The 22,906-nt window shown below is 44.0% G+C and overlaps 1 protein-coding gene across 23 annotated transcripts in view; it reads right to left on the bottom strand.

Annotated features, from left to right (window-relative positions):
• ADGRL3 (adhesion G protein-coupled receptor L3) overlaps nt 1-22,906 on the bottom strand; it is a 524,429-nt gene that overhangs the window by 30,197 nt on the left and 471,326 nt on the right. For 15 of the 23 annotated variants that reach the window (XM_038178121.2, XM_072037083.1, XM_072037080.1 and 12 more), the window contains 4 exons: nt 11,265-11,291; nt 7,629-7,797; nt 4,940-5,065; nt 2,399-2,495 (listed from right to left, as the gene is read on the bottom strand). In XM_038178121.2, the coding sequence (XP_038034049.1) occupies nt 2,399-2,495; nt 4,940-5,065; nt 7,629-7,797; nt 11,265-11,291 (419 nt within the window). The remainder of the gene's footprint in view (nt 1-2,398; nt 2,496-4,939; nt 5,066-7,628; nt 7,798-11,264; nt 11,292-22,906) is intronic. The other 8 variants (XM_072037082.1, XM_072037085.1, XM_072037068.1 and 5 more) reach the window with 1 other exon arrangement.

Raw genomic sequence — 22,906 nt, 5'->3', positions numbered from 1 at the left:
CTCCTCTGAGCTTTAATTGCATACTTGTAAATAAAACATTAATGAAATGGCTCCTTTAAAGCTTGATATATATTAAAATATTAAGAGGAAGACAAGAACTGTGAAAACCACATTGCCCCACTGGTCCATTCAGGCTTCAGCTCTCTCTGGAGAGACTGAAGAAACAACTTATGCTTTATGCAAAGCCCTAAGACCATGAACATTTCTTTCCAGCTGGAATAAACAAGATAAAGTGTGAAATATCTGGGGCCCTGTGCAGCTGGGTTCCTGTTGATGTCAGGTGTATTTTCCTAGCACAACTGACCACCTGCTGCTTCAGAGACACTAACTCCCGAGGAAATGTTTTAACCTCCACTTTGCAGATCCGTCTACCAAAAAAGAAAGAAAACAAACAAAACCAAAATAAATAGTTTGCCTGCCTGCGTGAAAAAGAGAGAGGGGTGCCCGTGCGTAATAGTACAATTTATTCAAGTCCCTTAAGTTTCCCACCTAAAAGGCGTCCCTTTGAAGACAGTTACCAAGCTGTTTATGCAGTCTGTGGAGAAATTCAGGCCCTTTGGGTGATTCATCTCATCCGATGGCACACCACAGAAATAGCTGGATGAAATCCACTTTGAAGATGCCTCCCCCAGCCGTTCATTTCCCAACTGACCTTCCAATAACAGGTACGTCTAGCAACAGGCTCTTGCCACACTGGGATGAACATTACCCGCTTAAAACCTCTTGACAGCCTTCCCAATTTATGGTCATACTCCCATATTTGCATGAAAAAAGCCAAAACTGAAGAAGGAGGGATGCCTTTCTTCTCCCAACAAACCCAAGATGATCCTGTTTGCCAGAGCACTTCCCTTTTTAGCCTCAGCTGCATCAGGGAACAAGGAGAAATCTGTGCTAACTAGAGGAGTGAACATTTCATGCATAACACATTTTGGTTTGCCACTGAGACTGAGTGATGGATGGCAGAGGGGAGCTGTGGTTCTTGCTGTAACCTTTTTACAACAACTGATCCCCCTTTAAATTAGCCCCAGAGAAGCCTGGTTGTAGCTCTCCAGTCTTTGATGCAAAGATGTAGAGAAATGCAAGGGCAACACACATGGATAAATCAATAGGAAAAGAGGCGTTTGCAGGAACGGCATCTTATAGCCATCTTTATCAACAAATCTCCAGTGCAAAATGAAAATATACCGGCACAAAATCCTTCAGAGTGGTTTGAGGGATAAAATAACCTCCGTGTTAACCACACTGCCTTCCCCTTTGCACTGATTTGGGCAATATATGTAATGTTCAGAGAAATTAATCATATATCCTTCGTTCCCCAGCACTCAGTTGTCAACTCTACTAACAGCACAGTCAAAATCCTTCAAGCCTATCCTTATATTATTACACAGGCCAACTTTGCCCTAAAATCAGTGGGAATAATGGGTGAATAAAGACTGAAATAGAGCCAAAGTCCCAGTTCAATTTTCAGCTGAGCTTTTCAGTCTGACCATCGGCACTGGAAATACTTATGATTTTCATCATCATGAGAGAGCAGGTGGGCCCAGTGACTCAAATTCTGCCCCCTCTTAATTCCAGCAAAACGTGGGTGGGCACTAAAAGCAGAATTTGGCATCTAGTTTCTCAAAGTTGAGCATTAAAGTAATTGCACTGGAGGTGAAACAAACCCATCTCTGAGGCTTTTTTTTTCCTGCTATTCCCATACTGTTGTTTTCCCATAACTCACTGAAAAGACTTTTTTCTTTAAAAAAAAGCTGTTCAGATTTCCTCTGGTGCCAGGCACCACATTTTGTTTGTCATGCCTCTATTTCTGTACTTCTCTGATAGCCTTTCCTCCACAGATGTCTGTAAAGTTCACGTTAGTCAGTTCTTCAGACTAGGTATTAACATCGACGCAGACCATTTTGTTCCAAGCACACAGTTTTTCTTACGTATGTGCTCTGCTGTTCATTTTTGCTTCCACAGAGATGACAGAACTGCTATGTACCCAAGGCAATCACAATGTCTATGATGCTTAACACAGGCTGTACAGTACTGTGACGGCCCATTTTCACCGCCAGCAATGAGGCCTAACACCTCAGCAACTTATGGCGCTCAGAGTTTGTCTGGGGGAAGGTGGAGGGTTTTTTTTCCACTTTTTTTTTTTTTTTATCTTTTCCTAACTCCCTTCCAGAAATGACAGTTCTTAAAAATGCGTATGTAAAAATAGAGAAAGAAAAGAAAACAGGAAACAACCACCACAAAACCTCCTCCCACTTAATAACGCAACATTTCTTGTGTGAGTGAATAGGGTCTGATGCCATCTGAGGTAAGGAGGAGAGGGGAAAAAAAGGGGCAATATATTTTAGACTCATTACAGCCATCACAAGAGTTAGAGATAAGAAAAATAGTTTATAATTACCTCTGTTGAGTGAAGCTGAACTGTTTATATCTCCAGTAATAAAGGAAGACTCGGACTGCTTTCGAACTGTGTCATTCCACATCCTACGAATCCGGCTCTGAAGAGGGATTGAACCACAGCAGGTAATGAATTTTTAGCAGCTGCAGATAGGTTTCTTTCTGCCTCACTAAAGATGGCTATTGGCATGTCTAGCTCAGGATGAGACTTGTTTCTATCCAGCTGTAAGCAAGCAGTTGCTGTTTCATTATAACCCGCCTCGTGTATACCAGACACTGCCTGCCTGACTTCATAACACAAATGCCTACCTCATATAAGATGTGCATAATAGGATTGCTCGGATTGCTTACATCTTAATTAAAAAAAGCAATAGAAATCTCATATGAGATGAACCCAGAGCAACACAAGCTACAGATTTACCAATATAGCACCCAATAACTGAAAAATAACTTACACACGGAAGCAAGCACACCTCCTGTATTACCTCGCATAGCCTGTGCCTAGTTTTTGCAAAGTGTAACAGAACAGTTGATGTGTGTCTTGGTGTTCCTGAATGAATGGAAATTTTCTATAGGTATGATCCATCTTGGGGCATACAGGTTAAAAAAAAAAATCCACCACAAATGAGTAACTTCTGTTCCCCTACTGAAAACTGTGTGATGATTTTTATCTGTGGTAGAGCTGCTGGGGAAACAGTGTCCTGAATGTCCTGGCCTTCTGTTTTGTTTCTCAGATACACAGTGAAGCATCTACCTCCGTGGCTTTTACACCACTCTCCTGCTCTCCCCCATGTAGACCTTGCAAAAACTCAAAAAGTCAACTACAGTCCCCTTGCCAAGGGGGCTCACCTCACCTCAGAGAGTATGATCCCATGGCTGTGTGACAGTGCTGCTAGGTTGTCTTGGGGATCCCAAATGCAGTCTCCCACTGTGACAGACCATGCTTTTTTGTAATAGCTAACGAGACAGTGCTCCCTGTAGTGGAACTGTAGCCATGCAAGATCATCCAGGCCTTACTCATGTGGTCACAGCTGGGAAGTGTGTCCTGCTCTGCTCGTTAACTATGTATTAATGGCATCTCCTAATCACGCATTAGCCCTCTAGAAATGGGACCACAATGTAACATGCTGCCCATGCACTTTTATAGCAATTATTTTTCACCTGGACATTTAATCTATTGTATTCTTCTGACATGATACATGTGGATTAATTATTCTGTATCCTAAGTGCTTTTCAGAGGTAAAAAAGGATCTAATGAGTTTTGCTCCTCTTAGACTTTCCTAGTCATTAGTTAGGGGTCAGATATACTCAACAATACTCAAGATCTCCATCCACTCTCTGAGGTTTCTCCTGCCTATGGTAGGACTCTCCTGTCCAAGGACAAGCCTCTAAATGAAAAATAATCTGCCTCTGTACCTCAAAACTCCCTTGAAACAAGGGGGTTGCTGCCAGGGCTTTGAAATCACCCACCTAAATGTTTCTGGATACAGTATTTTTGCACACTATTGATTACTATAGGATTTGATGGCCTACTGGGGAGAAGCCCCTTATTCTGTTGCTGTTATTTTCCCTGCATAACATCCAAACCTAAGTAAATGTCAAAGTGGAGCTCTTGGATGACATCTTGGAAGCCACAGAAAATAAATAACAATTTGCTCCAAGACATAAATTGCACATTATGTTTTCCTGGGAGGTTATAGACTGTTATTCACTGCATGTCTTTCATAATTTAATAGTTGAACTGTCATGTATAATTACTTCCATTAGTAATACTGAATAAATTTGTGTTTGGTTCCTATTGATTAAGAAGTAAGCTTCTTCATTTTATATTAACTGTTCTTCCATAAATCTGTATCTGTATGTACAAGTTAGCTTGAAAATTACTAAGTGTACAGTCTACACAAATCCTGAAATTTAGATGACCAAAGCATAAAAAATCCAGTGACTTAGATAATCTGGCCCCAATGGATTCTCTTTATGGATCTATAAACTGAGGAATATTGAGTGAGGCAATGGAATTGATCAAACCACTGAATGCCATAAAGCCTTTCACTGTAAAGGGCTCCAAAACTCTTGTAGTCCTTTTCTAGCAAGAAAAATATGTGTTTGTTATTGTATCATTCCTGTACATGGCAATAACAGTGGCAAGAACCTTCAGATTTGCAGTTAAAGGACATGCCAGGATGTAGAACAAAGCTGACAAAATGCCCACAGCTCCTGATCTCCATGGAAAGCAGGCAGTACAGCTCAGGTTATGAGCACTCACCTGCCTCTGGGAGGCAAATCTGGACTTTTTGTTCTCCTTGCAATTATTTAGAAAGTTCTTGGAGAGGCACTAATTGCCATCACATCCCAAGAGATGCAATCATATTGAATTCAGGTCTGTGAAGGAGGGAAATCTCGGCAATGTGCTGGGTATAGCTCTAAGGCAGCTTCTTGCTGTAATCTGGGAGGGTGAGGCATGGAGCAGAGCTTCCCACCCAACATGAGCGATACTGTTGTAGAAGTGCAAAGTGTTGGAATGTGCACAAGAAGTGTGGGTTACCTGTGAGCCTGTGGAATATCTTCCAGGTGTCCGTGACCCCGAGGTTTTTCCTGAGCCAATAGAGCTCTCTGTACTTTTCCCACTACAGCAATGCGTACGCAGGCATTTTCCATACTCTTTACGTACCTAGCCAAAGAAACAGGAATGGTGGTTAGCAGGCAGCTCCTCCTCCGACCCACAGCCTTCAGATTTTCAACACAGCCCCTGATTTTTCCTTGGTGGTTCATTAAAACGATAGCTGTTGCAGGGAAGAAGCCCATCACACCTCGCAGCTGAACGCTCCCGACATGTTAGCTCACCATTTACGACTGCATAAGGAACTGCTTTTATGCAGCAAAGCTGCTTGTTGACACCAGTTGGTTGTAGCTACCTCTGAGGCACATCAAAGGAGCACTGGAGAAACTACAGATATGCTATTTCTGACTGAAAATTAATATCCTCATAGATTTGATGTAAACTGGCATATTGGCTCATCAAGCTACTAGAATTTATTGCTTCTGGCAAGGGACTAAGAAGAAAAAAAAAAATCCAAAAGAAACATATAAGAGCTATTGATTTTTTTTTTTTTTAATTTTGTTTCTTTCAGTCAAATTGAAATTTGAGGCAACTGTACAGCCAGCATCCCTAGTGATTATATTCACAGGCTGGAGCCGCAGCACAGCACAAGCCAGTCGTGTTTTAAACGGGCACTGCAGTCAGACCTGGGCAGCTCCTCACCTGGAGTAAAGCCTTGCCACCTTTTGGGGAGCTACACTGAGCTGCAGATCTGAGGATGTGTGATCTTAATGGGCAACGATACCCAGAAAGCAGACGGGACTTGGCTGAAAATGAGCAGACTGTACTGAAAGTCAAAAGCCGGTCGTGCTGCCCATTGATGGGGAAAAAAAAAACAAATACATGCCTGCCCAAAACACCAGTTGAGGTTACTTGGAGCACGCAGTTAGCTGTGAAATTTCCCCAGACCGTCTATGAGCATTTGAAAACTCTGTGAAACAACTGTTTAAATAGCAAATTACAGCTTTTTCATTAGGCTTTTCCTTAAGCGCTTGAGACAAACACAATACCATGAGTGCCCAATATGCTCGAGTGCCTAATCAATCCTTTGCTGAGGGAAAATAATTCAATTGCTTTAATTAGCCACCCACTGCTCGCCTCTCTGCAGCTTTTTTGCTGATTTTCTAGTCCATGATAGATAGGAAAGGAAGGGATATTTTTTTTCCTCCTCAAATAATTCCTCCCTCAGCTCCTGGCTCAGAGAGAAGCATCCCCCCACAGCCAGGTACCGGCTGCATTCTCCTCCCCTCCGTGGAGCCATAAATCAGGAGCAATCCCACAGTCATCGGGGATGGTTTAAGAGTGTAGACTGGCTTGAGGGAGAAGGGAGCATGGGTTTTGAGTGTCAAATGAGCACCCTGAGAGGCAAGGAGTACAGTGCCGTGCTGGGATGCCATGCTAAGGACTGAGCCTTTGCGAGGCAGGTTGGAGGTGAGAGGATGGGACAGTGAGAATGGTGCAGGAATTCAAACCCCTTGTCAGAGGGGCACCTGTAGTTTTAATTAGCCCTGGTGAAGCTTCCTACATTCTTATTATCATCTTGCCTGGAAACGTTCTTGTCAAACGCTTTAGGATCATCAGCATCGCATTTGCATCTAGCTAAAGCTTTACATTGCACACATCTGAGATGAAATGGCATGCAACGAAACTCTGAACCACAAAACTCTCTTCCGAGTCCAAAATGATGTTTTCATATGGCTCTGCTGATCCTCCCAGAAGGATCACACTGGGAAATTGGGGCCTGGATGTATCCACATCTCTTCCCTATGTTTATCTTGGATGAAGGAGCTGGCCTTTGAAACCACGATGTGCATCAAAAGTTATCAGCAGACATGCACAGATCGGGAGGGCTCCGCACTACTGAATTTCAGTGGAGAATAAAATGGTTCTTAAAAATATTTACTGCTGACTGCCAGAGGCTGTAAGTTTGATCTATATACACACAAAGATTTTTTATTTGTTTTTTTTTTTTTTTAATCAGAGCTTACCTAAGTTATTCCACTGTTAACTTGCAAATGTTAATTGGGGCATACTTCAAGCTCCACCAAGAAGCACTTACTGTGCGTGTTTCAAGGAAGATTTTAAAAATCCCCCATTAGGACCACGCAATGTGAAGTCACATGAACTGTCGCAGAGCGTAGGTCCTTCAGTCCTTAAAAGATCAGGGGAAGCAGTCCCTATTACCTACTTCCCCCAGCTTATCCTGCTGCAGAAAGGGGTGATTCCCTGCAGAGCCCAAATGAAGATGGAAAGCCTCATTTTGCTGTGAGAGCGCTCAGCCACACGAGGACCCTCTGGACGCCCATGGAGTCGCTCACACTGGCACAAGGGCAAGGAGAAGCTGCCCGAGGGCAGGCAAAGCCCTTCTACAGGTTTGCTACCGTAAAGCCCTGCAGACCATGAGCTGCCTCATGTGTTGCCTCCACCACACTCATCGCCACCGCCACGCACCTTCCTTATCACCTCACCCCCCTGCACCTGCAGCTTTCCAGCCTCAACACCACCCTGGTTGGGTGCAGAGAGACAAATCTGCTGGATAGGAATTGAGGGCACACAGGTAACGTTACGCTGCAGTTGTTAGGCAACAAAACACACCATTAGCACCGCTTTTGCCACTGGGAACCGTCTGTCTTACCTTTTTCTGGAGGACACAATGGAAAATGAATATAAACATTCCCTGCAGAGAATTGAATATGGTGAAGAGATACGCCATGATGACTGTGCTTTCATTAATATACATGAGTCCAAACGCCCAGGTCAGTCCTAATAGGCAGAGTAGAGCTATTGCACCTATAACCCAGGACCTAGTAGGAGAAACAAAACAAAAAAACAAAAAAAAACAAAAAAAAAAAGGAAAGAAAGGGATTGGTTTTTCGTCTACAAAAGAAGGCACATGTCTGCAAACAGGGAAGGCTTTGGCTGTGGTTTTAGCAAAAAGAAAACAGCATATCAATATGAGTTGTAGGGATTTTTGTCTTCAGTTGGATGCAGTTTACAAGTCTTCAAGCTTGAGGAAATATACAGAAATGGAAATGTTATGAGCATGGAAATTTATCATAACCAAAGCATATTTGTATCTGCGATGTTTCTGGATTTTTGTTGTTGATTTTTTTTTTTAATGTAAAAGCAGTGCTTATGTAAATGATATGTAGATGCTGGTTCTGTACATGGCAGGAAAAAAAGAAAACAAACCAACCAAAACGACAACTCTAAATGTCACTTTTTTTAGTGTCCACTGGTTTCACTGGGGCAGGACTGCCAGCTGGACTATCTGCTTTACCATTAGCACCAAGACACATTTATTGCTGCTTTTTAGCTAGTCCCATATGCCTGTGAGCCAGACAAACGACGACAAGCAGGTGGGCAAGCCCTCACCTCCTGCCAGATCAGCTCCTCCAAAGGAGGCTCTCTGTGACCCTGCTTCGCACTTCTCCCACTGTGTGATGAGGGAAAAACATATATATATAAACACCTGAGCACTCACACACCATGTTTGCTCCAACAGCAGCTGCTGCCCTGAGAAAAGGAGTGCCAATCCTACCTCACATCAGCTGCAAAACTGAAATTACCGCTTGCTCCGCCCCAGGACGGATCTGTGAGCTGGGGGGCAGCCGCTACCTGGCCCAAAATATTCCTCAAGCAAACACAGCAGGTTGTAATTTTGACTCACTTTGTCCCGGCAACCTTCAGCTAGCACAGACAGTGTCCCACCGTCCTTCTGCTGTGCCTCTGGGAGACGGTGCCTGGCTCCCCCTCGGAGATGCCAAGGGCAGTCGGAGGAGCCAGGGATAAGGGATGGCTGCTGCACGTCGTGTTTTTTTGCTTTGTTTTGTTTTTTTACAGGTGGATTTTAGGCAAGCTTTAAGCCCATCTGAGACGGCAGGAGAAGCATTCCATGCCACCGTACTAAATAACAGCTAGCCATGTGCTAAATTAACTTCTCAGAGGCTAATCTTCCAATTCCAGGACATGAGGTAAAGTGTGACGAGCAGGATAGGGACAGAGGGGGGACTGGGTCCTGCTCCTAACCATCCACCTAATTTCCACTTGCTAAATTACCTACAGCTATGAGGGAATATCTGCTGCATGGAGGACAGAGTCAACTTCCAGCTGGGAAGCCCAGCTGCATAGCAAGCAGCGCGGTGAGCATCCCTTTGCCCTTTCTCTCATGACCTTGATTTTCTCCTCTCTACCCCTGGCATAAACAGGTACAAAATCATGAAAAGGAAAGCCGTGATACCCATCAGTCTTCCCCACTCTTTGCTCCCTTTCCTCACCATTTAACCATTCGGTTCCCCAGAGCAGAGAGCCTGCAGCCAACTGGTAACTGCTTCTGTGCCTGCCCCAAAGCAGCCCAGGGTGCTACAAAAGGGCTCAAACGCCCTGCCTAAATTTTAACTCACTAGGACACTTCAGCCTCATAGAAACGTGTCTGGAGTTTGGGCGTATTTGGTTTTTCCTCTGCTAAGCAGGGCATGGGGCAGGGGAGAGAAAGATAAGGCAGCAGCAGCTCAGGGGAAAAAGAAGTCGTGCGCAGGGCAGGCTGACAGTCTCTACGGCAGCTGCAGCTTCGAATCCTCTTGCTTTTAGCAGGGCTTGTCACAAACAGAATCACACCGATGTCGTATTAATGTTCCCTGTTGTTTTTCTTTAGGTATTAGAACGAAAATACAGCATTATGTCTTCCGCTGAAGTTGATAAAATATGTATTATTTAACCACATGACCAGCAGAGCTCCCTGAGGTAACCGCTTCCTTAGACTGTTCCTTAAAAATCACTATTATGTATCTATCAGACCAGAACAGCTCCTTTGAAGCATTTCCAGTCAATCCTGCTAATAAATATTTACCGTGATGCAAATTGAAAATGCACTCTCAAAACACTTTGGGAAGGTAGCCACTAGATTAAGTGTACAGATTCAGCCACTTGGTTTATTATTCTCCCTGAGATTCCACCATCAGTGAGAGCACATTATCATTTTAATTGCCGGCCAATTTTTAAAATACAATTTATTTATTTTTCCTTAAAAAACAACCAACAAACAAAAATAAATGAAGTGGAAAACACCGTTGTTTTTTTTTTCCTTCCCCCTTCTCACCGTGATTAAAAGGTTCCTACACTGATAGTGCCTTTCAAAACTGATCCACAGGACATCACAAAACTATGCTGCCCTAAAGTCTAGCCAGCTCTTGAACCCGATCAAAGAGCCTTTGGCTGCAGCAGTGCGCAGGAGTGAAACAGTTATTTAGCAACGAGAGTGGAAATATGCTACCTTCAGTGATGGAAAGGAAGCTTTGGGTTAGAAGACCCTCAACAGGGCAAACTGTACGAGATACAGGGTTGTGCTTCAGAAAACAGACCTGGAGATAAAGAGGGCATGGAGATTACTTTGAATGGGTCCGTCCCGCACCCGCAGAAAAAAGAACCAAGCAATGAAAGAGAATGTGCGAATGATGCTGCAGGAATGGACACAAAGGACTCTTCACCAGAAGAACAAACTGAAAGTCTACTGCAAAGCCGATCTGCTTCTAGGTTGTGCTACTGTGCTTTACGTTTTGTTCGCAGGAGAAAAAGCACGGATGCCCTAAGGCACGTAATTTCTAGGCATTTTTGGCTTGCTTGGCGTTTTTGTTTTTGTTTTGGTGTGGCTTGTGGTTTTTGCTTTTTCCTTTGTACAGACTTGCTGTCGGTTTTTCATGTTTTTTTCTTTTCTATAGTGTCATTTTGGAGCAATAAAGAAATAAAACCATCATGTTCTGGTATAATTGAATATTAGAGGTGTACAATTAGGGACAATTGGGTACTCCAAGGTGTAAGGAGACCATGCACTGAATACAGATTAGCATGCACTGCACCCATTAACCAGAATGTGACTCGTGTGGAGTACCACCCGTGTACCTCTGTAAAAATTTACTTCTGTATTTATATTGTCATAAAGCACTCTCAGGGATAGAGCACAGTGGACTGGAAGGTTGCTGCTGGTATAACAAGTCTGTACAACACAAGATTAATCGGGAACGTTCACCTTGAATTCAAGTTATGCCCAATCAAAGAATATAAAGCCAATACAGCGACAAGTGGCTGGCGATACGTATGCAGCACATTTACTCTGCACGTTAGCTGTATGCCTGGCCGTTTTCCTGCACAGTTTGCTCTTCTGCCTCAAATGTGAATGACAGAAGCTTTAATGATTTTTCAATATTGATCTGACAGCTGGTTCATGGGACCACACTGATAAATGAAATTTATCAGCCATTCAGGTCATTCTTACTTGATGAAGGGTCTGTTATCCTCATAGCTAAAGAATGCGTAGACATAAAGACAAGAACACCAACATTAGAAATATAACGACGTATAGAGAATACAGCTTGCTGCTAGTCCCCCCCCGCCCCTTCTCCCACCAGCCAGCACCAAAACCAAAGGCAGAACCACATCAGGTGTGTTTGGTACGCACAAAACGTATCTCTCTGGAGAAAACTAGCTTTGAAACTCCTGCACAGCCACCATGGAAAGCCTGCACACATTCAGGTGGCAAAACTTCACGGCACCTCCAGCGCTCTCCATCTGATGCACTGCAGTGTATTACAGGAACCTCTTTATTGCTTTTTATTTTTTCATAAGCGTAACTCCCAAGTTGCTGACTTATGAGCCAGACTACAGCGTTATCTTCTTTTTGAGATAATGGCATTAGGATCTTCTAAAAGCCTGAAGACAGAAACCAATGACCTATTTACTCCCTTTTCACAGGGAAGGACAAAGAAAGGACTCAGGAGAGCAAAGAAACCTGCTGCCGCTGCTGAAGGAGCAGCTTGTGTCCCGCTCCAAACAACTTTCTGCCACCATGGGGACAACAAAATTAGCTGCACTCATAACTCTGTGCCTCTCCCTGCCTGCATGACGGCTGATATGCAAAGGGTGTAGAGGGCAGGACACCTCCCAGGCCCTCTCTCCCCTCATTGCCCAGTGCTTTTGACCCAGTGATCCGTGGCAGCAGTGCCACGGGTGCCAGAGGTAGAGGCTGGCTCAATATGCTCATTTCATATTAGGTTTAGAAAGAAGCTGGATGAAGCTGAATGATCTGAATGATCTTCAGCAGTAACTTTTGACTGAAAGGGACACTAGGTATCTCCACTATGAGGCTTTGTTTTTTTCTCCTTGCAGTGGCTAAAGCCATGGAGGGACACCTTCTGCTTCTTCCTTGGCTGAGACAGAAGAGGCAGTGATGCTGCTCCCAGCTGCACCCTAGCACGGTCACTCAGGGGCTTTGGGAAAGAACAGGAAAAATCATTGAATTGGCTAATCTGGCCACACTTTACATTTACCCGACCCCCTTCTGAGCAGTGAGAAACAAGTAGATGGGCAATAGCCTTGCAGACTAAAAAGGCATACAGGCTGTGAGGAGATCATAAGCATCTTTCAGAGCTTCATGGAAAAAGTTAATTGTATTAGTACATGAACATACGAACTGGTTTGCTCAGGTTGGTACCTGAACCTATGCCTGGCTTCAACAGGGCTCATCTACAGGAGGAAAAACCATGGGGGACAACTACTCAAGCAACTGCTGTTGTAGCCTCCTGGGACTGAGCTTGCCTTCATCCTCGCCAGTCACTGACAGATCCCCAAAGCTCTGCTCCGGCATCCAACCACCCTTTCATCTTCCCAGGCTGCCGTCCCTGCAGGCTTTCCTCCACTCATCTGCTGCCATGCCGAAAGCTGCCTGCCTTAGATCTCATGTCACATCTGCCAGCCCTGTGAGGACATCCAAGCTACCCCATGGCAGTCGATGCCTCATCCCACACAACTGAATTGTACCGCTTCTGTCTGGGTACAAAGGCAATACATCCACTGTTCCTGTGCCCTGCACTCATCTCTGTGCTCAGAAAATGGGAAACTGGGCACGCCAATGGAAAGAACGAGAGCTGAGCCTCAATAACAGTGTCTAATGACACATGAGGAAAGCACAAAGCACACCTTGATAGTCTTGTTGCACCAGGGAGGTATTAATTCAGTGATAAATTCCCTTCAAATGCTTCAGCCTGTGCTGATCAGGAGGGATAAATGAGTGCAGAGGAGGTGGCTCGGTGCAGGAAACTGAGTCCAACTTCCAACTCCTTTCTGGGTTCAGCTGCAAACATGCTGCATAACCCTAATGAAATGCCTTCAACGGATGGAAACTTGTGATAGGTACCCATGCGTGTCCCATGCCATTTCTGTGCACAGCCACCAAAACTATGGCCCTGCAGAGGAGTGACTTTTTTTTTGGAGAACTGACAGAGGATTTTTTTCTCTGTTGCTGCTGCCCAGACCCTCGCGAACGTAATTCGGTGAACTGCAATAGCCTTTCTTCAAGGCAACTGGAGGCTCTGTTTCATCTTTGTACAGACAAAACATGAAATCGCTAAACTCAGATTGCTTTTTAGCTTGAGGATAACACTTCAAAGCAGCTCTAGAGAGAACTGTCAAAAACACCCAAGCAGTTTGTACCCCATTTCCACCCCATTTGGATATGGATGTGCCTAGGACCCACTGCCCAAAGCACGCAGGTGCCTAAAGAAGTGAGACATTCAAACACTTGGCTCCCAAACACTTCACATCTCTATACATACGGCCTATAGGACTTAGTCTCTGATTTTCCTCATGAAATACAGATCCTTCCTTTGCATTTCACCAACTTAAATGTTGTAAGAAGCCTAACTCTTGTGTTAGTAACAATTCCTGTCTGACAAAAATTACTCCAGAATGTATTTTTTTTTTCCAGGTAAGATCTGTGAAATCTATCAGCACTGCATTAATACAGTGTTATTATCTGCAACACATTTAAAAACATCACTTAGATGAGAGAAAAGCCTTGGAACAGCCTTAGCTCAGGGGAAAATGTAGCTGCTAACTGGAAAACTGAGATTGTGTTTACTAACAGGGCAAGTAAATAATAGCCAAAGCATAAATCCTTGGAAAACCGAGCCTAACACAGCCTGAGGGGCTGGAGATAAAATGGTTTCTCCAGAACTGATTGGGATAAATCCTTCCTGGTTCCTGGTGGTAGCCATGGGATTCAGCACGTTCAATTTTAACTACATAGCTCTGATCTCTTCACAGTTAGCAGGAGATTGGCACCCCCAAATTGCAACTTATCCTGTATAAGACTAGGTATTTAAGGCAGGTGAGACTTGGCCACTCCTTGAAGAAATGCCCTTCTCCAGTGACTAGGGAGGAAATCTGAATAATGTCTTAGTTGGGGGCTTTACTTGCAAATACCTGAAGTTAAAAAGCTGATCTTCAGTAGCTGCATTATCCCTGTAACTCTGCAAATCTTACCTTCCTTCCCTTGTGTTTCTTCACAACCCAGATGATGGATAGTGGATGGCCTCCCAATCCACAGAAATACCTAATCCATTTTCTAATCTTAAAAAAGCCCTGACATTACCTTGGGGCAAAGACTTCTTAAGGTTAATTACACATCATGTAAAACTCTTTCAAAATCTTATTTAAGTTAGGTGTCTTTCATTTTCCCTAAGCACTTTCATTGTAAATTATGAGAAAGGATTGTTCTTATTACTTCTTACATTCCTGTGATATTTCCAGATCAATACCGATTTTTAAAGTTGCTAATATTAGCTACTTATGTCCTTGTTTGGATGCTTGAGAAATTTCAAAACTAATGCATCCCGGGCTGTTTTCAACAAACAGAGAAGACAGAAGCTTGGAAGTCTCCTTCGAGCTGCCTGTCTTTTTAAAACGCCAGCATGTACCTTTTTGACACAAGGTGACCCAATTGCCAGAATATACACAGACAGCTCAATACAGGGGCACAGATAATCTGGAAGTTATATACTACAGTGCAAACCACTTCCACATAGGTGGTTTAGCATCACTTTGGATTATTGAAACCTTCATTTTTTGGAAGTAGGAACAGTAAAGGCAAGAATTTACCTTTGCATTCATCTTAAAATGCTGATGAACTGACAATGCCTGTTATCAAAAAGCAGCTATGCAACTCTAATTTTATAATCATAATGCCTGTTCTTCCTACATTTTGAAGAGTTGTGTTTTTTCTATTTAAAAAAAATGTAGTTTTTAGCCACATTTACTGTAAACCTACCCCTCTAATAAAACCGACGTAACCAATCGACTTCACGTGTTACCATTTTACTCAGCCCTTTATGCTTTAACTTCATCTAATGCTATCTTATCACTCTTTTCACAAGTTGAAGTATTTCCCCATATCTCTAACATCAGGAAAAGGCCTGAATGGAGCAAGCATGTGGACTCAGAGCTCAGGCCCCAAAACACATGGTTTGGCTCGCAAGCAAAAAATGCCAAAGTGAATGCACAGTGAGCAGGACCTTTAGTGGCTGTTATGAGTGATGAAACCCAAATAAAAATAGATGGATGATGTGCACCCTCTAGCACATTCAGAAAGACCCAGGGAATTCATTTTAATATGGCACAAATAGAGTACAGAGACAGACGTTTCCTGCAGAAAAGCACGAGAGACACAAAATAACGCGTGCTATTGTGCCTCCCTGCCGTCTGCCAATATGAAGCAATAGGGAGGTTTGTTTGTTTTTTTTTCCCTTTTTTTTTAATTTCAAGGATTACAAACGATTGATTTATCGAACTTCTGAAAATCTACAGGAAGTAGCTGGAAAGTCCAGAAGTGCCCTCATAAAGCAAACGAGTTCATCGCTAATTAGTGGAGGAGCATCTTCACATTGAGAAAAATCAATAGCAAGCAATAAAGGAGTGCTTAAAGGATTTGTCTTCACATTTGGTGACAAAGTTACCACGTAAGTGGCATGAAGTCAAATCTTTTCCTAAGCACCTTCCTTAGGCTGCTGATGTAGGCTTCCCTGACACCACACAGGCTTCCAAGAAAAAATCCCCGGGTCTCATCTTTTGGCTGCTTCCCCGTCTTTGACAACAAGCCTCCATCCTCCATTTCCCCCCAGCCCACTGGTGCTCGTTTGTGGGTCTTGCTTTGAAGGCAGACTGGCTTGTTTGTGAAAGGAGCCGTGTGCCTTTCAGCTTCACTTGCAGAAGAAACCCCTGGCTTTACGTTCCTTGGAAATCTGTAAAGGTCGGGGTGCTACCTTCTGGCAGAAGGGAGATGCCAGGCAGCTCCTGCAGGCCACAAATCCTTTTACCCTTCCTAGGGAAGTGATGATGAGCACACAAGGGCTGTGTGATCAGAGATGGACCCTCCACGGCACGTGTGGCCACCAGACATCCCATCTGCACTGGGGTTGTGCCACCAGTAGCTCTGAAGATTTTATGTGGACAAATGAACCCAAATTTGCCTTGGCCCTGCATGATTTGGGGTGGCCTACGTCTGCTTTTCTCTGTCAAAGGCAGAAGTATCACCCTTTTCCCACTCAACTTGCCTGGGGAAGTCATGGCCTGCTTTCTGAGATTTGTTCTTAATTATTGCAATTGGAAAGAGCAATTCTGTTAAGCTCGCCTAATTTTCTGTAAGTAATTAATTACCCTCTGAATTGCCTTCCCTGTTTATTTCCTTCCTCCTAGCTTTGCAAAGGCATGCCATGATTATTCAAAACACGCTAATGTGTAACCACATATCTGATTGTTTCCACACGATCCAGATTCCGCACAGCCTTCAGACACATTTGTATTTCACAAACAGCACCAGCAGGGCTTGCTGACAAAATACTTAAAATGTATGGCCTTTTAAAACAATAATCATGATTTATGGGTTCGCAGAAAGACCTTAGGTATTTAATATCTTCCAGAACACTCTCTCAGATCAATAACCGCTGATTGATTTTTTTTTTTTTCAAGTTCTGGGAGGATGACACGTGTCAGTGGAAAGATTAGTGCTTTCCAATCGCCGTGCAACATTAACACAGCCATCACAAAAGCCACAGATAAAGAAGCAAAACCCAAAGCCCAAACGGTCAGGTATTAACCAAGCCGAGCTGTAAAAAACGGAGACAGCAACAAACAAAATCCGATGCTTCAATCAACATCAGCAGGCAAGAAAGGCACAGGGAAATACAATCTCGGATGGTTTTTCAGCATAAGCAGGGTTTCTGTCTCCAGGGTGCTCACACACTCCACGCCCTGACAAAATATAAATGTGTTATATCTTCTCTTGGTAGGAAGCTCGTAAATACTTCATTCTGTGATTCTCTAAGTGATTCTTCTGGGTTTGTTTTAGGCTGCCTGCTCAAAGTTTGCTATGCAGAGATGCAGATGAAAGCTATACAGAAATACCACTGAGGTAACCAGCGTGGTGTTTTCTTGCCCAAGAGCCAGGAAGACAAGAAGCCAACCACTGAGCTGATGAAGGCATGGTGTTAATGGATAAGGGCTCTCAAACCTTTATCGGAAACAAAGATCATAGCCTGAGCTCCTAAACTTTGGGTGGTGGTAGGTTTTCTAAGGGAGATAAAAAGCTATACCTTGTTTTCAGAAGCATGGTCATTTGACCATGCTTACAAAAGATAAAAAATAATAATTAAAAAAAGAAAAAAAATTAAGAGATGATCCTTCCCTGAAAGGCATCCCTGGAGCTGCAGTGCTCCCAGCCCGCTGTCCCCAGAAGTTAAAGAGTCCAAATCTGCAGCACACAGCACAGCTGGCAGGGAAGCAGAGATTTTCAACGCACCCTTCTTGAACAGCCCACTCAGGTTGTCTTGCTACTTTGTTAGTAGGGCCGTACAAAAATTTGAACAGAAAGCCTGTTTTTCCAGGCACTGCTATATTATTTAACACTCTAGGTTATAGTAACTGGTAAGGCACCAGTCAGGGTTTCGGGTCACGTTTAACAGAGGTTCACTGTGGCTCCTGTAACTGTTTGCATTCTGTAGCTTGTGTTTCAAACCCTTTGCACCTTGTCCTTTCCACCACTCCAGCCAACACACACACCTCCTGGCATCTGCACGGGGTTCAGTGTGGGTGCACGTAAACCCCTCTTCTCCCTGCTCACTGCCCTGGCTGCTGCTCTTCACGACCTCCCTTCTGCCACCTGCCACATACCCTCAGCTCTTTCTTGGATGGGGATCGAGATGCCGAACACACAGGATTGAACACCCAGGTGCTGTGCTGGGCCTGCTCCCAAGGGATGGAGCCTTACGCCGTGCTGCATCCTCGCTGCGCACTCCAGGCAGCTGCAAACCCAGATGTAATGACAGATTAAAGTGCTCTGCAAGTCCAGCCCCCCGCATGAATCCAATGGGATATTCAATTCCAGAGCCTTTGGCATCACAAACTATATCCAAGTGTCCTGGTTTCAGTTAGCACAGAATTAATTTTCTTCCTAGTAGCTGGTGGAATGCTGTGTTTTGGCTTAGGATGAGAAGAGTGCTGATAACACCCCGATGCTTTAATTGTTGCAGAGCAGTGCTTATACTAAGCCAAGGACATCTCAGCCTTTTGCTCTGTCCTGCCAACGGGCAGGCTGGGGGTGCAGTAAGAGCTGGGAGGGGACAGACCCAGGACAGGTGACCCAAACTAGCCAAAGGGGTATTCCATACCATCTGACGTCATGCTAAACAATATATAGGGGTGGCTAGCTGGGGGGAGGGGGCCGGACTGCTCGGGGTTAGGCTGGGCATCGGTCAGCGAGTGGTGAGCAATTGCATTGTGCATCACTTGTTTGTACATACTATTATTACTTTCCTATTATCACCATTGTATTATTATTGTTATTATTTTTATTATTATTTTGTTATTATTATTTTCCTGTCTTATTAAACTGTCTTTATCTCAACTCACGGGCTTCACTTTCCATTTCTCTCCCCCGTCCCAGAGAGGGAGGGGGGAAAGGGAGAGTGAGGGAGAAGGCAGAGTGACCCAGGAGGATACAGGGGTGGTGAAGGAGAAAGGGAGAGTAAGCAAGTAAGGAAAAATATCCTCCCCTTTCCCCTCCACAGCTTGACTCCCTAATGGAAAAAAACAATAGGTATAATTGCTAATAGTTTCCAAGATACAGTTTCCAAAGTACAGAGTCGACGATGTTACTGAATACAAATAACAAGTTAAAGTCATGACCACATATTTCATCGTCTCATAAGCCATTGCTACAACACACAGTACCATAATGATCTGAAACCAGGGCCCGGAGAGGATAAACAACACGACAGAGAGCAAATACGGAAAATAATGTACTATAATACTCAATTTGGAAAACAGGCGCAGCAGAGTTGAGATTAAAGCAATCAGCATTATGACAAGTGACTATTAAGCAGGTCTAATCCTTACACCAATTTTAGTTTAACACACTCTGGTCAGATCTGCCGTTATCTCAACCTTTCGGGCCCCACGTTGGGCGCCAAAAAGGCTGTCGTGGTTTAACCCGGCCGGCAGCTAAACACCACGCAGCCGTTCGCTCACCCTTCCCCCCTCCCTCTCTGGGACGGGGGAGAGAAATGGAAAGTGAAGCCCGTGAGTTGAGATAAAGACAGTTTAATAAGACAGGAAAATAATAATAACAAAATAATAATAAAAATAATAACAATAATAATACAATGGTGATAATAGGAAAGTAATAATAGTATGTACAAACAAGTGATGCACAATGCAATTGCTCACCACTCGCTGACCGATGCCCAGCCTAACCCCGAGCAGTCCGGCCCCCTCCCCCCAGCTAGCCACCCCTATATATTGTTTAGCATGACGTCAGATGGTATGGAATACCCCTTTGGCTAGTTTGGGTCACCTGTCCTGGGTCTGTCCCCTCCCAGCTCTTACTGCACCCCCAGCCTGCCCGTTGGCAGGACAGAGCAAAAGGCTGAGATGTCCTTGGCTTAGTATAAGCACTGCTCTGCAACAATTAAAGCATCGGGGTGTTATCAGCACTCTTCTCATCCTAAGCCAAAACACAGCATTCCACCAGCTACTAGGAAGAAAATTAATTCTGTGCTAACTGAAACCAGGACACCAAGTTATGGTGTCTTAAAAATAAAATAAAAAAATCCAGGAACTGATCGGTAAATCGACTAAATCTCAATGGAAAAAAAAATATGAAATAATCCTTGCTGTCTCCCTAGCTTCACTTGTTTTTAAAATGGCTGAAAGCACCAATTAATCTTTCTTTAGTAAAAGGATACCCTCCACGAATGGCTTGTCTGCACCAGTAATGCAGGCTCTTCCTACCCCAGGATAAGGATTCCTGCCTGTTCAGAAATCTAACTCGTTCCTCACTGCAGCAAACCCAGGATGTTTACTTTTTCTGCATTTCAATCAGCTGAGTAAATAAAATGAGATTGGTAAACCTCTGTTCCTGCCAGCACAATACTGCTGCGTTAAATCAAAGATTTCATTTAAACAGTTCTGCAGATGTTTTTTGGAAGTTCTATTTAACCTTTAGTTTAAATTTTATACCTAACTCTCGAGGAGATTTTTACGACTTCAGAAAAACTGCAGGACTGTAACAACAAGCTAATCTGGGGGATGGAATTAGTCATGTCTCTTTAAATAAAATACATATGTTGAGAAGCAAGAAAATGAGCAGATAATCACTTACACCCATACAACATATGGGGAGAGCAGGATATGGAAATGGTTTGTAAAGTTGAAAAGGAGGCGCATTTTGGAAAAGGGGCTTCTCGTTTTTGTGTCTGATGCTGTAGTACACCTGACCATAATTCCCAGCATGACAGACTTTGTCTACAGCATGTAACTTCCCTCACCCCTCGCCTCCCCGTGCTTGGGCCAAGCTCCCTAAAAGAGCCCAGATTTGGCTATGCGAGGTTTTATATAGCATTATTAAATGTTGAGTCTTTGCATTTGGCTCCTGATTTTTGCTTTTAGGTCTCACATTCTCGGATTTATTTTTATTTCTGTAAGCCTGTGAGCAAGAGACTCCTATGGAAAGAAAAAAAAAAAAAGATTAGGGGAGCATGGTGTGAGTCTTGTTTAATTTGGGAGCTGAGGCTCTAAGGAAAAAGAAAAAAAAAAGAAAGGTCTACCAACTCAAGGCTTGCTGGAAACCCCAAATGGTGTTGACAGTGAAGTTGTGTATCCTCCTCACTGTCGTTAGCTCTTACTAGAGCTCTGTGCTTCTGAAGATCAGGCCTGAATATGCTGCAGAGGGGTGCCCTGTGAGTCACGGAGGCCAAATGCCTGCTTTAGACACTCAGCATCGGTGTCTTCCTCTCTGAATAACACACATCCTCAAGCAGCATGGTGTAGCAAGTTAACCTGCTTTTCTCTGTGCTCGTGGACACAGACAAATGGGTATTTCCCCTCTCCCAGCACCTCCTCCTGAGCTTGGTTTTCAATGACAGCCCACGGGGCTACTGCCTGTATTTCCTTGGAGGACAATTAGCAGATGAGAAACGTGGCCTTTCACTGTGGAATAAATTCAAGAGAGAAAATAATTACTGAAGTTAGCTGAGACCGTTCAGCTTTCTTCGAGTCAGAAACCGAGGAGAGCATCCACTTTTTCATTTATCCATTAAATCAGGGCCATGTGTCTTGAGCCTCAGACCATTTGAGGCTCCCATGGCAGCTGGTGAGCCTGGGGAGGCTCATTTTGGTTACCTGCAGGCTAGGGGGGTGGGATTGATTTCTGAAGTGCTGGACGTTTCTGCATCATCCACGTTAATAGGATTTCAGCATGTGTTCTTGTGAATCCAGCCACAATAGCGGAAAACATTCTTTCCTGCGTGTGCAGAATAAATACATTTGGAAGGAAATTTCGTGTTTTTGATGGAGTGCTTATCCTATTGTTGAAGGAGAAGAGATGGGAGCACGTTTACAAAGAGGGAAGAAAACTGCACGAAGAGCACAGTGACTAATGCCAGGATTATACTATCACAAGGCCCCTAATTAATACTGACTCTTCCGAAACAAAAGGAGCTACCAGCTAAGAGTCTGGGTATCCCTGTCTGAAAGAAAGAAAGAAAATTGCATTTCCTGGATGATTTGGGGCAGGTTTCTATTGCACTGGACAAGCCTTTCCTACAAGCCCAGGCCTGCAGCCCGACACACTCCTCTTTGAAAGGGTCCCCACAAGTTTTCCTTTCTAAAGAGCATCCTGGTGGCCTCAGCACAAGCCAAGCTACGTCCTGGCTAAAACAACAATGCACCCACCTAAATAAGAGAAAAGAGGAGGGAGCTGGCAAAGCCCTCTGCTGCCTGCCTTCTTTTTAGTGGGTTTGTAACTGCGCTCAGCAGCTCAAGCCTACGTGTCACCCTTCCAAAGTAAATAAATTAAAATCTCACTGGCACAGACTGCAGTGCAGGAGGACGTCAGGAAGGCTCGTGTAGTTGCGGGAAACACTGACAAACCTCAAGGGGGAAGAGGGAAAAGCGTCTGTGGGAGCTTCAAAGGGAAGATTGCATCTGTAAGGAACAGCACGAGTGGTTTCTGGTCTCTGCTAGGAGAAAGCAGGTTTCACTCTCTCCCCTCTGGGCATCTGGAGATCAGCTGGGATTCCTGTGTAACTCCAGGCATGGCAGTGTCCCAGCCACACCGACAAATTCTTCTAAGCTGCCTACAGGACCTGCCTTTTATTAGCTAAATAACTGCTCTCCCTACCTGATTTTCTACCAGTTTGCCATTTCGTTAATTAACAAGCTCTATGCTGTGCACCACACAGCAGAGAGAGGACCTCAGATTTCAGCAGACATGGTGAAGAACATGTCTGGATCAGTGTAGCCCATCTTCTTTTTTTGTTCCTTTACTAAAACCCTAATGATGACTCTAATGAGGAGTATTTAAACAGCTGCAGAACAAGGCTTTCACGTAAGCACTGTACTGATCCTGCATTTTGCACAGAGAATGGGGTTAAGACTTCGGAGACATATGGATGCTTTGCCATGTTGCAGCATCTGCTCCAGGTCGGATGAAAACCTGTGTGAGGACCTAATCCAGCAAGCTACGTGCCTTTGTACCCAGAAAGGATTTGATGGATGGAAAGCTTAAGAACTGTGCTGGACTAATTCACA

Source organism: Anas platyrhynchos, chromosome 4 (genome assembly GCF_047663525.1).
Source record: "Anas platyrhynchos isolate ZD024472 breed Pekin duck chromosome 4, IASCAAS_PekinDuck_T2T, whole genome shotgun sequence".
Classification (NCBI taxonomy): Eukaryota; Metazoa; Chordata; class Aves; order Anseriformes; family Anatidae; genus Anas; species Anas platyrhynchos.
This window is presented reverse-complemented; position numbering and strand designations above follow the sequence as displayed.